A 12,776-nucleotide genomic window follows, 5' to 3' on the forward strand; every position below is an offset into this window, starting at 1 on the left:
ATACAGTGGGTTTCACCTGCAGGACCTGGACACAACCCTCCCTCATCACTGTGAACATCTCTTGCATCACATGAAATACCATCAAGGCCTGGACATTCGCTGGTCCATTGCTTGATGCCAAAGTCATTTCATCCCACAACACATTCAGTTATGTGTTCAGTATTTTTTTATCTGCTCCTTTGTCCAAGGGGATCCCTGAAGCACTCTGTCATAAGTGGCAGAAGGCCATCTTTTAGAGCACTTAACTATCAGTATTTGGGCTGTGAAAGCAGCAACCAGACAAAAAAGGAGCTTCTCTTTACAAAGTAGAGAACACCCAGCGAGCCTCGTTCACAATGCCAATGTTTTCTGCTCAACCCGAGAATGCCTTGTATTCATCAACAAAAGGGCTGACTCCCAACTGGGTTTCCCTTCCTATGACTGACTGCTGCATGACCAGAAGGATTTGGAACTGTCTAGAGGAGAAATTGGATGCTTTACCCAAACAAATGTGACAAGTCAAGAGCCTCTGAATGGTTTCATTCAGCTGACTGCCGCTGGTTGGAAGAACAATGGCATGACCAACCGCTGTGTTGTTGATCTGGTGAGAAGGAAACAGAAAAACACGGAGTCGGTAATACTGCCTTCTGTTATTCTCAGCTCAAAGGAGGGGAGGGCAATCCACAACTCTGAGGGATTCTCTGCTCAGCGCAATGCTCTCGGTGGATCCCTTTTGGAGGAGCCTCATGTCCCCGATGTCAGTTTAGAGTCATGAACTCCAAGAACAGGGACTGCTTGAACCAGTGCTCAGTCAGTTCATCTGGGGCTTTTTCGTGGCTTTCAATCTCTGCCTGTCCACTCTCCCTCTGCCATCAAAGCTAATGTACTCCCACCTTCCCACCCTTTGCCTTTCTGTCAAACTCTTCCTTCTGTTTCATCCCCCACCTGGAACCCTGGAGCCATGGCCTGGGAAAAGAGTGACTCATGAGAGTCTCACTAGCATTTCCCAGCCTGTGCCATGGTGATTATGGAATTAGGGTTTTTCTCCTAATGGATGGATGAGTTTTGCCAGCAATGCTCTGTTCCACACTTGAGAGGCCTGTGGAAGCCAAGCATTGCCTGTGGCATCCAACACCATCAAACCAGACCAAGGTCATGAGCAGAAAACAGAGAAAGGGTGAAGGGCCCCAACCTCCAGAGCTCTGGCAAGAACCGCATCCTGCCTGCTGGTGAGGAACACGGGCACGACCCCGGCATCATAGAGCTTCAGCACGGCATCATTGAGCTGTGGGGATGCTCTCGTGTCCCCGTTGCTGAAGAAGACAGCCACCTTCCTCATCAGAAAGCCACTGCGGGCACGCTTGAAGGTATTCCTGGCCACGAAGGACATGGCAGTTTCTAGGCTGCGTGGCTTCGTGGTCAGGGTTGCCTGAAAGTTTTGGATCTGCTGGAGGAGGCTGGATTTCTTCCTGGCATCAGCAAAGCGGATCTCGGTGGTGACCTCGTTGTTGTAGGTGACCAGAGCCACCCGTGCCCCCCGGGGACAGTTGCTCTCGGCGATGGTTAAGTTGTTGACCACTCTGAGCACGGTTTGCTTCATCCTGTTGAAAACCTCCCTCACGACGCCCGAGGAGGTGTCAATAGCAAAGGCCAGCTCAGTTGGGAAGACAGGGCACTCCTTGGGACCTATTGGGAATGTGCATTGGAAATAAGTCATGCCTTAAACAGCTCTCAGGATTCAAGGACAGCGTCCTCAGCCAGGGTGAATCATTCATATGTGGGGAGAGTGACAATCGTGACACGCAGCCACCCTGGGGTTTAAGGGACTCAATGAGACTTACCATAGCAGCAAGCTGTGGAAAAGATGGAGAGAAAAAACCAGCTTGGTCAGTGCTATTCTTGTAACATGATGGGCAAATAAGGGTAGAGGGAGGCGCTTAGCAAAGCACTGAGGTACTCACGGCATTTGTCTTTGATGTTCCGCACCAGCGCACATTGCTTTAGGAAATAAAGGGGGGGAAAGAGATGTGTCACACAGCCAACCCGAGGGTGTTTCAAAACAAGAAAGAAATTATGCCACACTTACATCTCTGGATTCTCCTTTCTCGCCTTTAAGGCCCTGTTTCAAAGAATGAAGAGAACTTGAGTGCAATGTGTATCTCCAGGGTGCCCCACGAACACTCTCGGAATAACTACTGTACCATGGGTCATGCCAAGAGCCAAGCGAAAGCCTGTCTGTTCTCAGCTGTGTTTCCAGCAACAGGGGGAAGGGCTTTTCTGTGTGAGGAGTAAACCTAGCTGAAGCCAAACCCAAAAGGGGGGTTGGAACTAGATGGTCTTTAAGGTCCCTTCCAACCCAGACCATTCTGTAAGTTACAATGCTCCAGGTTCACATGAAGAGCTAGGGTGCCTTATACCAGCCAGATTTGGTCATGGACCATATCCTGTGTGGGATGGTAAATGATAAAGAGCTGGGGATCTCCTAGAAGGAGTTTTAAGGGCCATATTGCAATGGGGAAATCCTAATGCCTGGTAAGAGCATGTCTCTTGGCTTTTTCCTTCTGTTTGAGGAGGAGTAAATATTTGTCAGTGATAAACAGCTACTTAGAAATTTATAGAGACACATCCAAGACAAATAAAGAGGAATTTCCCCCACTTGAAATCAGCAGCAGACAGTGACGGGCTTATTTTTCAACCCCTTGCACCCATAGGGACCACAACACGAAGCCAATCAGCAGTGCAATGAACACTTACAGATGGCCCAGGATATCCAATCTCTCCTTTCTGACCAGGTATCCCAGGTTGTCCTGCATTTCCCTAGAAAGAGAGAACAGAGAAGTCCTCTCCATGAACATCTGTGGGAGGACTCCCAGGAGCACTTGGAGGAAAAAATATGTCCATCCTCCAGGGCATTCATGCAGAAAGGAAAAATTGTGCCATGGTCCAACTTACTCTGCGACCTCTGTTTCCTTTGGGGCCGGGGCCTCCAGCGACACCACGGTCACCAGGTCCACCCTAGAAGGAGAAAACCACAAACAGCAGCTCTAAACCTGCACAGGCCCATGGAAAATTGCTTGGAAAAATGAATGCACAGCTCATGGGCTGCACCTACCTTTGGCCCTGCATAACCTATGAAGCCGCGTTCTCCCTGAAACAACAGAAAGGTTAATTTGAATACGTTCTAGAAAATGCCCTTATCCCTCTGCACTGGAGATCTTGGCTGCTTCCCTGTCCTTGTTAAGGAGGTGGGAATGATGAGCAGACACCTACCTTCCTGCCTTTAGGACCCGGGCCACCAATTCCATCTCGTCCATCATCACCCTAAAATTGGAAAGCCAAAGTCATTGATTTGTAAATTACATGTCATATGTAAACAACTTAAACCCCACAGGTCCTGCAGCATCAATAGAAAGAGCCCACTGAAGCCACAGGCCTCTGTGAAACTCTAAAATGTTCCTTAAAGTTCCTTAAGCGTCCACAGAGGTGTGAGGGCTTGGCCACACTCACCATCTCTCCTCGTGGGCCTGGCTGTCCATTCGGCCCTTTGAGTCCAGGATTTCCAGGTTCACCCTACAAAGAGGAGCATCTGTTAAAGCATGTGCTGAAACTCCAGGCAACTCTGAGCGTTCCCCACCCCATCAACACTGGTTTCTTTGCACAGAGCAGTCTGCAGCCCTCCTTGTGGCTGAAAGGCATGACTGGACCTACACAGCCTGAAATGCTGCCAAGTGCATGATCTTTAGTGGGACCTTCGGTGATTTCAGGAAAGATAAAACCTTCCCACGTGGGCATTTTCTGAGAATCTGCCCAGGAAAGTTGCTTGAGAATCTCAGTTGCTCAGTTACTTTTGCCTTTCTGTTCACTGAAATGGGAGCCTAATTAGAGAACCAGAGCACAGAGAGTTGCTTCTCTCCACACTGTGCAAGTCCAAGAGGTTCATCTCAAGGATTTCTTGAAGCCCATGCAAAATCCAGAAGCTTTTCAATGCAGCTTTAGTTGCTGATGCCCAGTGCTCCTGAAGACATACCTTCCTTCCCAGGGGACCAATCCTGCCACGTTCTCCTGCAGGTCCTGGAGGTCCACTCCCAGCCTGGAATGGAAATGCAGAGAGGCATGTTGGCAATGTGTCAAGAAAACCTGGGTGCCAGAAACTAGGGAATTGGGTAACCGTAGAAATCATGTATTGACTACTAGGGCTGGTGTCTCTCAAAACACCTCAGGAAATTCAGAAGTCTGCTTCATGTTTGGGAAGAGCTGGAGGTCCAGCTCAGTTCAATGCAAGTGTCAGCAGCAATTTGTACTGTCCCTAAGAGAACACCCATGGGAAAGCAGGAGGGGGAAACTCATGCAGGGGTTGGGGAAATGCAATATGGCTTCATGTTGATGGGTCTCGCTGAGGAACACAGCAGGAGGGAGAAATAAATACATGAGGTGGCCCCAGCAGGCATGTGAGATGGTCATGCTCTGGCTTCAGAGGATGAAACATCAGAGGTGCCCCACCAGTCACTCAGGGATCCTCTTTAGTTAAAATTGCAATAATGGGCCAAACACTGAAGTCCTGACCCCTCTGTGGTTGCTTTTAGCTCTTTCTCTTCTGTAACTCTTGATCAAGAAGTCTTAAGCATAAGTTGAGAGGAGAATCATGCTGGAAGAGTGTGTTAAAAGAGAGTGAAGCAGAGTTGGAGCCCTAAGAGAGGGGAATGGGAAGACACATTGGAATCTTATTAGTTCAACAACGGTATAATTGGGTCAATGGGTCAAGCAGCAGAAGGATTACCCTGGGTCCAGGGACACCCTGCTCTCCTCTGATGCCTGGCGTGCCAACCTGGCCAGGTGGACCCTGTGTGGGGAGAAAAGAGAAGCTGTCAGCACACATGGGCAGAAGCACACCAAGATCCAAGGGGAAGCAAACGCTGCGGTGTCTGAGGGATGCTTCGCAAACACGTCACACCTTGGCCGGTGGGAATGCAGTGGCAGGTGGGACAGCCAGCCCACAGCACATCCAAAAATACCCAAATCCCAACAGTCCTTGAGGATGACACTCTTTGAGGAAGTGGCTGTGATGAAGTAACACCACAGCACCATGAGGCAAAGCTTTTTCTCTGCTGTGAACTCACTGACCTGTGGCCCTCGCATGCCTTGTTCTCCAGCTGGCCCTGCTTGACCAGGCGAGCCCTTGGTGCCCTGGAAGTACAAAACAGGACAGTGCAGGTTAGCATGGGAGGACATGGTCAGCACCATGGGAGGGCAAAGGAGAGATCAGGGTATCCACAGCTGCACAAAGAGCAGGGAAGAACAGATTTTCAGTTGGGTTTTTTCCTTGTTTATTTTCTAGATACGGTGAAAGCAGAGAAGAAGCACAGCGATGGTGGGGGCAATTTGCCTCCTGCAATTGATGGGCATCAACCATCGTGCTTTGGCCCGGTTACACTGCTCCAGCAGCACATGGGGATAAAAATCCAACCAGGGAATGCTGTAGAAGACAGGCAGGCGTGTGGATAGCTGGTTCTGCTCCGAGCCCAGCAAGAAGCACACAGGGAGATGAGCCTGAGGAGGAGGAGGGAAATTTGGAGGAGAGAGGAAGAAGCAAAGCCTGCACATCCCTTCTCTTGGCACATCTCTCTGGGTGCTGAGGCTGCCTGGCCTGTGGTGTGGCAGGAGCCTCAACTGTTGTCCCATCACCACCTACCTTAACTCCTATGGGCCCTCTTCGTCCTGCCATTCCCTGCAAACGAAGGAACAATGAGGCTTGTTACTCTAACATGTAAGCACACCTTTCCCTATTGCTTTTAGATCCATGTATCAATCCTTCTCATAGTCCAAAATTACATTTGGATGGTTTAAACTACTAGGGGGAAAGGGAGAGGGAAATCCACATGGCCCTCTCTTTTAAATCAGACTTAGGCATGTTTTCTTCCTCCTCACATCCCCCATGTAGGTGAGCTGCTCTCTCATGTATGCCAGGAGTATGTCACCATCCCTGGGATAGGAAGGCCATGCATCAGGGAACACATCCAGACATCCCAACTCCAGTTTGGTTTTTGCCTTTCCAAAACCAGCAGCCAAATGCAGATGCACATCATGGAATCACAGACTGGTTTGGGTTGGAAGGAACCTTCAAGACCATCTAATTCCAAACCCCTGCCATGGGCAAGGACACCTTCAAGGACATCTTCCACTAGACCAGGTTGTTCCAAGCACCATCCAGCCTGGCCTTATATATGAATCAGGTGTAACTCCACTGATCCAAGCACTGAGTTATTTGCGTGGGAATAAATTTGACTTTTAAGTCTCTACTACAAGTCAGGAAGCCATGAGGCATTTTCGTTCTGAGATTTTTTTTCTTTTTTTGGAGTGGCTTGTTGGGTTTTGAGGTTGAATTCCTGATGTTTGTGAAAAAAAAAAAAAACCACATGGAAAGGAAGGAGGGGAAAAGTTACTGTCAATCTAAGCTTGGGCCTTGCTGGCTGGAGGTCTGGCAACTCACCTTCCTCCCGACTCCACCATCTTGGCCCTCCAGCCCTGCAGGTCCTGGATCTCCCTAAGGGAAAAACAGAACTCAGGTGAGAGCCCTGAGATGAGGAGGCAGTGGGAAAACAGATTCAGTTCTCAAAAAATGGCTCTTTTCATGCTTTCACACAAATTCATAGATCTGCTTCGGTGGAAATCCTTCTAACAACTCACAGAGACTTTCCACCAAGTTTCTGAGCCAGCACAAGTCAACATTCCTAATCTTTGGGGAATGCCTTCTGACAGTTTAGGATGCACTTTTTTGTTGTGAACTGATATGAAAACAGATGGGTTTTGAAATTTTGTCAGGAGTGTGTGGGGTTGTTTTTTTTTTTCTTGCCAAGGTTTCAGGTGAATAGGAGGTTCAGATTTGGTATAATCTAATCAGTTCTCTGCTTTTGTATATGACCCGTGAGAACATACGAAGGCTATTTCCAAGTACGAAGTTATTTTCAGAGGCAACATCCCAAAAGCCATTGTAAAATAATAATAAACATTTTTTTAACAGTGCTTTTTACACAAAACATCTTCTAAAGTGACATCTTCCCAGAGAAAGTTTTGGTTGCAAACCAACAACATTTTCTAGTGGAAAAAAATATTCCATCTGACAAGGCACAATGAGTTTAAGAAACTTGTATCTTTTTGGCAGCATCCTTTTTTCTCCCTTTCTCTGTCCCATTCTGTTGTAAAAACCAAAAAACAACACAAGACAACAAAGAAATGTTACCATTGGTCCAATTTCACCCTTTTGTCCTCTGGAGCCCCGTTGAGTATTATCAGCTCCTGAATCTCCCTGAAAGCAACAGAGCAATGAGAAACATCTGTGTAAGTGGGACATGAAAATCAAATCTCATAAACTACTCTGCTAGAGCTGAGAACCAACTTTTCTTTTTTTCCTCTTTTGACTGAATTAGATGAAGTGTTGCTGCTGTTTTCAGACAGACACAGCTTTTCAACTGAGAAATAATACTGAAGAAGACAAGGAAGGGGAATTTTAACATGGTGAAACAGTGGTTGATATGGTACCTGCATGTCACCTCCAAGTCCTTGCTCTGTCATGGGACCTGCCACTGTCAAGCAGCATTTAATAGGCCAGAGCCACCCTCTGTGATGACCCCAGGATCAGTGGAAAGTGGGTAGAAAATCAAGAAGATGCCTTAGCAGTACTTACCGGATCTCCACGGAGCCCACGGTCACCTCGTTCTCCTCGTTCACCCTTAACTCCCTTATCTCCCTGTGGGAAGAGATGGAGAGTTAGGAAGAGCAGCCCTTGTCTGTCAAAAGCATCTCTGCCCAGCCCTCAGCCCTGAGGAGAGCACGATGGCTTTCCACCCTCCCCTGGTTCAAATCCACCTCTGCCCCATCATTTAGCTCCACTGTAAAAGAGATTAAAACCTACCCTCCTGCCAGAATATCCCTTCTCTCCAGAAGAGCCGGGCAACCCCTTGTCTCCCTAAAGAAAGAAAAGTATTTTAGAATATTTGCCACTTCCAGGGTGCTTTTTAGGTACTTCACTGAAGCATCGAGTTATTAAGAGAAAAGCAACTAAAACGACTGACCTCTTCTCCATCAATGCCATCCAGACCCATTTCTCCCAGTTCACCCTGTGGAAGGGAGGCAAGGGGCAAATGCTCACTAAGAGGAAGGGAGAAGTGGGGGGGGGGAGCAATATTGATCTGCCACACAGTCATGCTCACTGCTGTGGCATGAGGGAATAGCTCCATACCTTCTCTCCTGGGAATCCCCGAGAACCCTAAGGAGATAGAAAAGGGAGTTACTCCACTTCAGTCCAGCTCACTGCCTTGGGAAGAAGTGGAGAAGGAGGGCTGGGCTTGGTGGCAGACCCAGAGCCACAACCAGGGCAGAACTTCCCCTGATTTCCCTTACGCTGGTGTTTGTCTCCAGCTGCCTCCCCAACACTTGTACCAAGATAAAATATGTGGGGCATGGGGGTTAATTCAGCTGATCCAATAAAATATCTCACTCCTTAGCCACAACTCTTTCTCCACTGACTTTTGTTTCTCCCTGCACCCATTTTTATGTTAATCCAGAGTCAGTCCCAGTGCCTTTATCCAAGGCTGAGCAGATTTTTAACGAGACTCAGTATCTCAGCTGCAACTAATGGGCTTGGTTCATGCATTTCTCTTCTGCCTGCCAGAGAATCATGTGGTCAGAGCAAATGGTAGGAAACATCCTCTTAATTTCACTATTTCCCATAAATATTATATGTTTCACCACCTTTTCTGGCTTGGGGTGCAGCTGCTGTCCTGGCCCATTAGCTCAAGGTTCCTCTTTAAAGCCACAGCCATGGCTCACTTGTCTCCCTCTTCCCCAACAGCAGAGTTCCACCCACTCACTGTCCCGGCCCTGTGCCAAGAAATGCATATCCATCTCTTCCCAAATCCTTTCCCCCGAGCCAGACTGCAGAAGACAGATCAGCCTTGGATTGAGCCTGGGTCTCTGGGCTGCCTTTTTGCTCTTCATAGCAACACTAAAGCCCCAACATCCTCTGAAAGCCCTGGTGCTTGGCCAGGTGGACACAACCACTCAAGGGCATGTGGCAGAGGTTGTGTGACCTCCTAAACCAGCAGGAGTTGCCTTTGGGGGACTCCCACCCACTGGGCTCTGGGTCTGCTCTGTGCAGGCTTGTTCCACATGTACCTTTGTTCCTCTGTGCCCGGGGCATCCCTGGAAACCTTGCGTCCCATTCATACCCGGTGGTCCACGCTCACCCTGGTGCATGGGGGGGAAAGAAACAACAATCAGTGTTTGCCTGCTAAGCCTATTTCTGTGGCTAACTGCCACAGGAGGTGGCTTGGAGGCACAGGAGCAGCAGGTTTTGCCTGGCCACCCCACCTTCTCTTGCCCACCACCTTTCTCATGTAGAGACCAACTGCATGGTTCATTGTCAAGAGAGAAACATCTTTCCCAGTCCCTCAGCTGTGAAAGAGCTTTGTGAATCTTCTCTTTCAAAATTAAAATGACAAGACAAAGCCCTCAGAGCTCTGCACAGATGGCTAATCCCACCCTGACCTTCAAGCCCCGGGAAAACATTGCCTGGCATGCAGTCTCACAGCAGCCTTTGGCCCCTTCCTGTGCTGTTGGAAAAGCCATGAGCACCGTCAGCCCCTTGGCCTTAGCCTCGCCCCTTGGGAGTGATGCATGGAGGGATGTTTATTCCAGGGCTGACGTGGGATTCACGCAGAGTTTGGATAAAAAGTGTTAGTAGGAATTCATGGGATTCACGTTGTCTGCTGTGTGATGGATAGGAACATCACTCTTGGTTTCAGTTTTGGACTAACTCAAATCTTTCAGCTGCAGGTGGCATGGATAACTTTGGCATAGGCTGCAGCTTTGATGAAGCTGAGGATTTTATTTGCCTTGGGGAACAGCACAGACATGGGTCACGTCAAATAATGGGAGTTATTCCCCCCATCATCCTTCTCCAACTCTCAAGAAGCTCCTTACTGACTTTCTCTCAGAGCAGCTGGGACCAGCAACTCAGCCTGTCAGGTGTGGGAAACTCAGAGTGCTGCTGTCTCTTCTAACCCACATCCACATTCCCAGCAGAAAAAAGTTCAGAGGCTTTTCATTTAGTGGAAAAGCCTCCAAACACTTCACTATGGTGAGGTCCCCATTTGAACAGGGGCAGTCACTCACCGGTCCTCCTTCATCACCAGGGTAGCCTCCGTAGCCAAGATCTCCTGTGACACCCTAGAAGACAACAAAGAAAATTGTGTATTTCCTTCGTAGTTCTGTGACTGATATTCAAGGTTTCCCTAGATAAGCACAAAGCAGCTGCTTGGTCATCCGTGTTAATGAGAGATATAATCTCCTTTTGATGTCCCTAAATTGTTTCCCAGGAGGCTTCACCCCTGTCCTTCCAGCCACTTATCCCTCCCCTCTTGATGTTTTGCAGTGCTAAGGCTGTGGGGAAAGGGGAAAAGAGCAGCCCTCAATTGCTCTGTGTGTCCCAGGGTCAGTTTTCAAATGGGGGGAGTAAGTGGAGATGATCTCCTCATTAACATCACCCACTGCAGCTACTCGACCTGCACGTCACCACCAGGTTCCCGTGCACAGGGACCCTTCATCCCCAGTTGAAGTGACCTACCTTTGGTCCTATAGGGCCTGGCACACCTCTGTCCCCTCTCTGTCCTGAGCACTTGCAGGGCACCTTGCAGCACGTCCTCTCTGCGATGTTGTCCTGCAGGGAAAATGGGAAACAAAAGTGTTAGAAAGCTGCCAGAGCCCCAACACCTGATTTTGGACATCAGAGGGAAGGGTTTAAACAGAAACTGCATGGGGCAGAATTCGTAGAGTGCATTTAGTAGGACATCAGTCCCCAGAGGAGTGCCTGTCACTGAAGAGAGAAATATCTCTAAAGAAACAAACCCAGGCTGTGGAGCAAGCCATGAGAAAATCACTGCAGTGAGCAGCTCACCAGCAACCCACAGGCTGAGAATGATGCTCAAGCACACAGTAAAGGAGGAAAAAAAAATGTTAAAAGAATGATACGGACTCAGAGAAATCACAGCTTGGTTTTACATCATCCAACAGAAAGAAGAGAAAAAAAAATCACTTTCTTTGCCAAGTACATTGCTGGCTGCAAACATTTCCAGCCAGCTTTGCGCATTTACATTTTGGAAGGATTTTCCTAGGCTGAATTACCTGGGGAGGGGCTGAGGACCAACTCTGATCCCAAAACCTAAGGCTCACTTGCAAGTGGCTACACTTTGATTTGCAAAGAAGGGCCCAGCAAGGTTACCACAGGGACCAGTGGTTAAGCCCAATCTTATTAAATCTACTGGAAAAGGAGCTCAGTCGTGCTGGTAGCAGCTGAGAAGTTGGGGGGAACTGGACATACTGAGGTTGACAGCAAATTGACTCAACACTCGAGAGGGACTAAGCATTGGGAAAGAAGTAAATCTATGAAGAAGAAAGAATCATGGAATGGGTTGGGCTGGAAGGGACTTTAAAGGGTAACTCCGTCTGTTAAAAGCATGTCTAAAATACAGTGTATGAGATCAGGGAAAGAAACCTCGAAAGCAGTGCTTCTACAAGAGGTTTAGCACTGACCAGGCACGACAGGGCATTACTGTAAGGTTAAAAAAACCAACAGTGTAAACACAGGCAGAGGGCGGGTTTTTGGCATGGCAGCTTTTGATGGCATCTTATCCCACCCCATTTGACCTAATGCCTTGGCTGGAGTAGGGTTTCTTCAGGAGTGGGATGAGACCACGATCTGCTCTGAACTTTATTTGCTGTGGCATCTGTGAAAAGAGCTGACGTGAGGCAGGGAGGGGAGAGGAGCAGAGCCAAGAGGGTGTAATCCAGCCACGGCTCAGCCCTGCAGGAGATCCAGCCGTGGGCTTTCCTCCAGCATTACAAGGCAGCACTGCCTGTGCCAAGTTACTTACAAGCTGCTCTGCCAGCTCAAAATCCAAGTCCAGCAGATTAACTCTGAGTGGTCTGTTGTAGGTGAACCCACGGCCAAACTCCAGCTGCATCAGTCTGTCAAAGTTGGTCACTCGGTCCAGCCCGACAAAGATGAGAGCGTTGACTCCTGGCAGGGAGAAGCAGAAGGGGTTTTGTGATGGGGAGAGGTGCTCTGGAGGGCCTGCACACCCTCCTCTGTGATGACACATTGTTATCCACATCTTTGATTGCAAATAGAGCCTTTTCAATAGAGAACAAGCATCTTCAGAGACATCCAGTGCTAGTTGCCCACACGCTTAGGTGGCAGCAGGCAGCTAAACGCCACAGGAAGGCAGTGAAAAACAGCAAGTGCATGTAGAACTCACAAAATCCTTATCCTTTACTATCAAAAACAGATGGATTTAGGAGAAATGGTGGCAAAATGGGCTACATGTTAACATGGACTATAATCACTGCCTGGAAGAGCAAAAAAATTACCTTCTGAGTGTAAAGTAGATGAAGCAGCCTCCAGCTGATTTATCGGCTCATCTACACCATCAGTAAAATGGATTATGACCTGGGAGAGAAACAAATTTCTGTCAGGACCCAGAATATTTCAGGTATGAAACACAATCATTGTGCAACCTGAAGGGCCTTTTTCCAATGCTTCATCTGAGAGGAGGTGAGGGAACTTTACACTTTTTCCAGACCATGAAGCTCTGCATTCCTGTGCCAGGTTCCTGTACCTTGTTTCATGCAGGTGTTACGTAGGAAATACCTGGAGAGCAATAACTTGCAGCTAAGCAGTGATTGTGAGAACTGGCTGCAGTGATGCTCATCAATTGTCAGGACAGGACCTTGACAATGCAGGG

The 12,776-nt window shown here is 48.4% G+C and overlaps 1 protein-coding gene across 13 annotated transcripts in view; it reads right to left on the reverse strand.

The window, feature by feature from the left end:
• COL6A3 (collagen type VI alpha 3 chain) overlaps nt 1-12,776 on the reverse strand; it is a 58,320-nt gene that overhangs the window by 11,927 nt on the left and 33,617 nt on the right. For all 13 annotated transcript variants that reach the window (XM_017747101.1, XM_017747104.1, XM_017747102.1 and 10 more), the window contains 25 exons: nt 12,403-12,481; nt 11,907-12,052; nt 10,601-10,693; nt 10,150-10,203; nt 9,151-9,222; nt 8,216-8,242; nt 8,049-8,093; nt 7,889-7,942; nt 7,661-7,723; nt 7,217-7,282; nt 6,467-6,520; nt 5,669-5,704; nt 5,101-5,163; nt 4,757-4,819; nt 4,007-4,069; nt 3,487-3,549; nt 3,250-3,300; nt 3,092-3,127; nt 2,932-2,994; nt 2,734-2,796; nt 2,066-2,098; nt 1,941-1,977; nt 1,821-1,832; nt 1,172-1,665; nt 481-580 (listed from right to left, as the gene is read on the reverse strand). In XM_017747101.1, the coding sequence (XP_017602590.1) occupies nt 481-580; nt 1,172-1,665; nt 1,821-1,832; nt 1,941-1,977; nt 2,066-2,098; nt 2,734-2,796; nt 2,932-2,994; nt 3,092-3,127; nt 3,250-3,300; nt 3,487-3,549; nt 4,007-4,069; nt 4,757-4,819; nt 5,101-5,163; nt 5,669-5,704; nt 6,467-6,520; nt 7,217-7,282; nt 7,661-7,723; nt 7,889-7,942; nt 8,049-8,093; nt 8,216-8,242; nt 9,151-9,222; nt 10,150-10,203; nt 10,601-10,693; nt 11,907-12,052; nt 12,403-12,481 (1,930 nt within the window). The remainder of the gene's footprint in view (nt 1-480; nt 581-1,171; nt 1,666-1,820; nt 1,833-1,940; nt 1,978-2,065; nt 2,099-2,733; nt 2,797-2,931; nt 2,995-3,091; nt 3,128-3,249; nt 3,301-3,486; nt 3,550-4,006; nt 4,070-4,756; nt 4,820-5,100; nt 5,164-5,668; nt 5,705-6,466; nt 6,521-7,216; nt 7,283-7,660; nt 7,724-7,888; nt 7,943-8,048; nt 8,094-8,215; nt 8,243-9,150; nt 9,223-10,149; nt 10,204-10,600; nt 10,694-11,906; nt 12,053-12,402; nt 12,482-12,776) is intronic.

The sequence above is a fragment of the Corvus brachyrhynchos genome, unplaced genomic scaffold (assembly GCF_000691975.1).
Source record: "Corvus brachyrhynchos isolate BGI_N302 unplaced genomic scaffold, ASM69197v1 scaffold671, whole genome shotgun sequence".
In the NCBI taxonomy this organism is placed as follows: Eukaryota; Metazoa; Chordata; class Aves; order Passeriformes; family Corvidae; genus Corvus; species Corvus brachyrhynchos.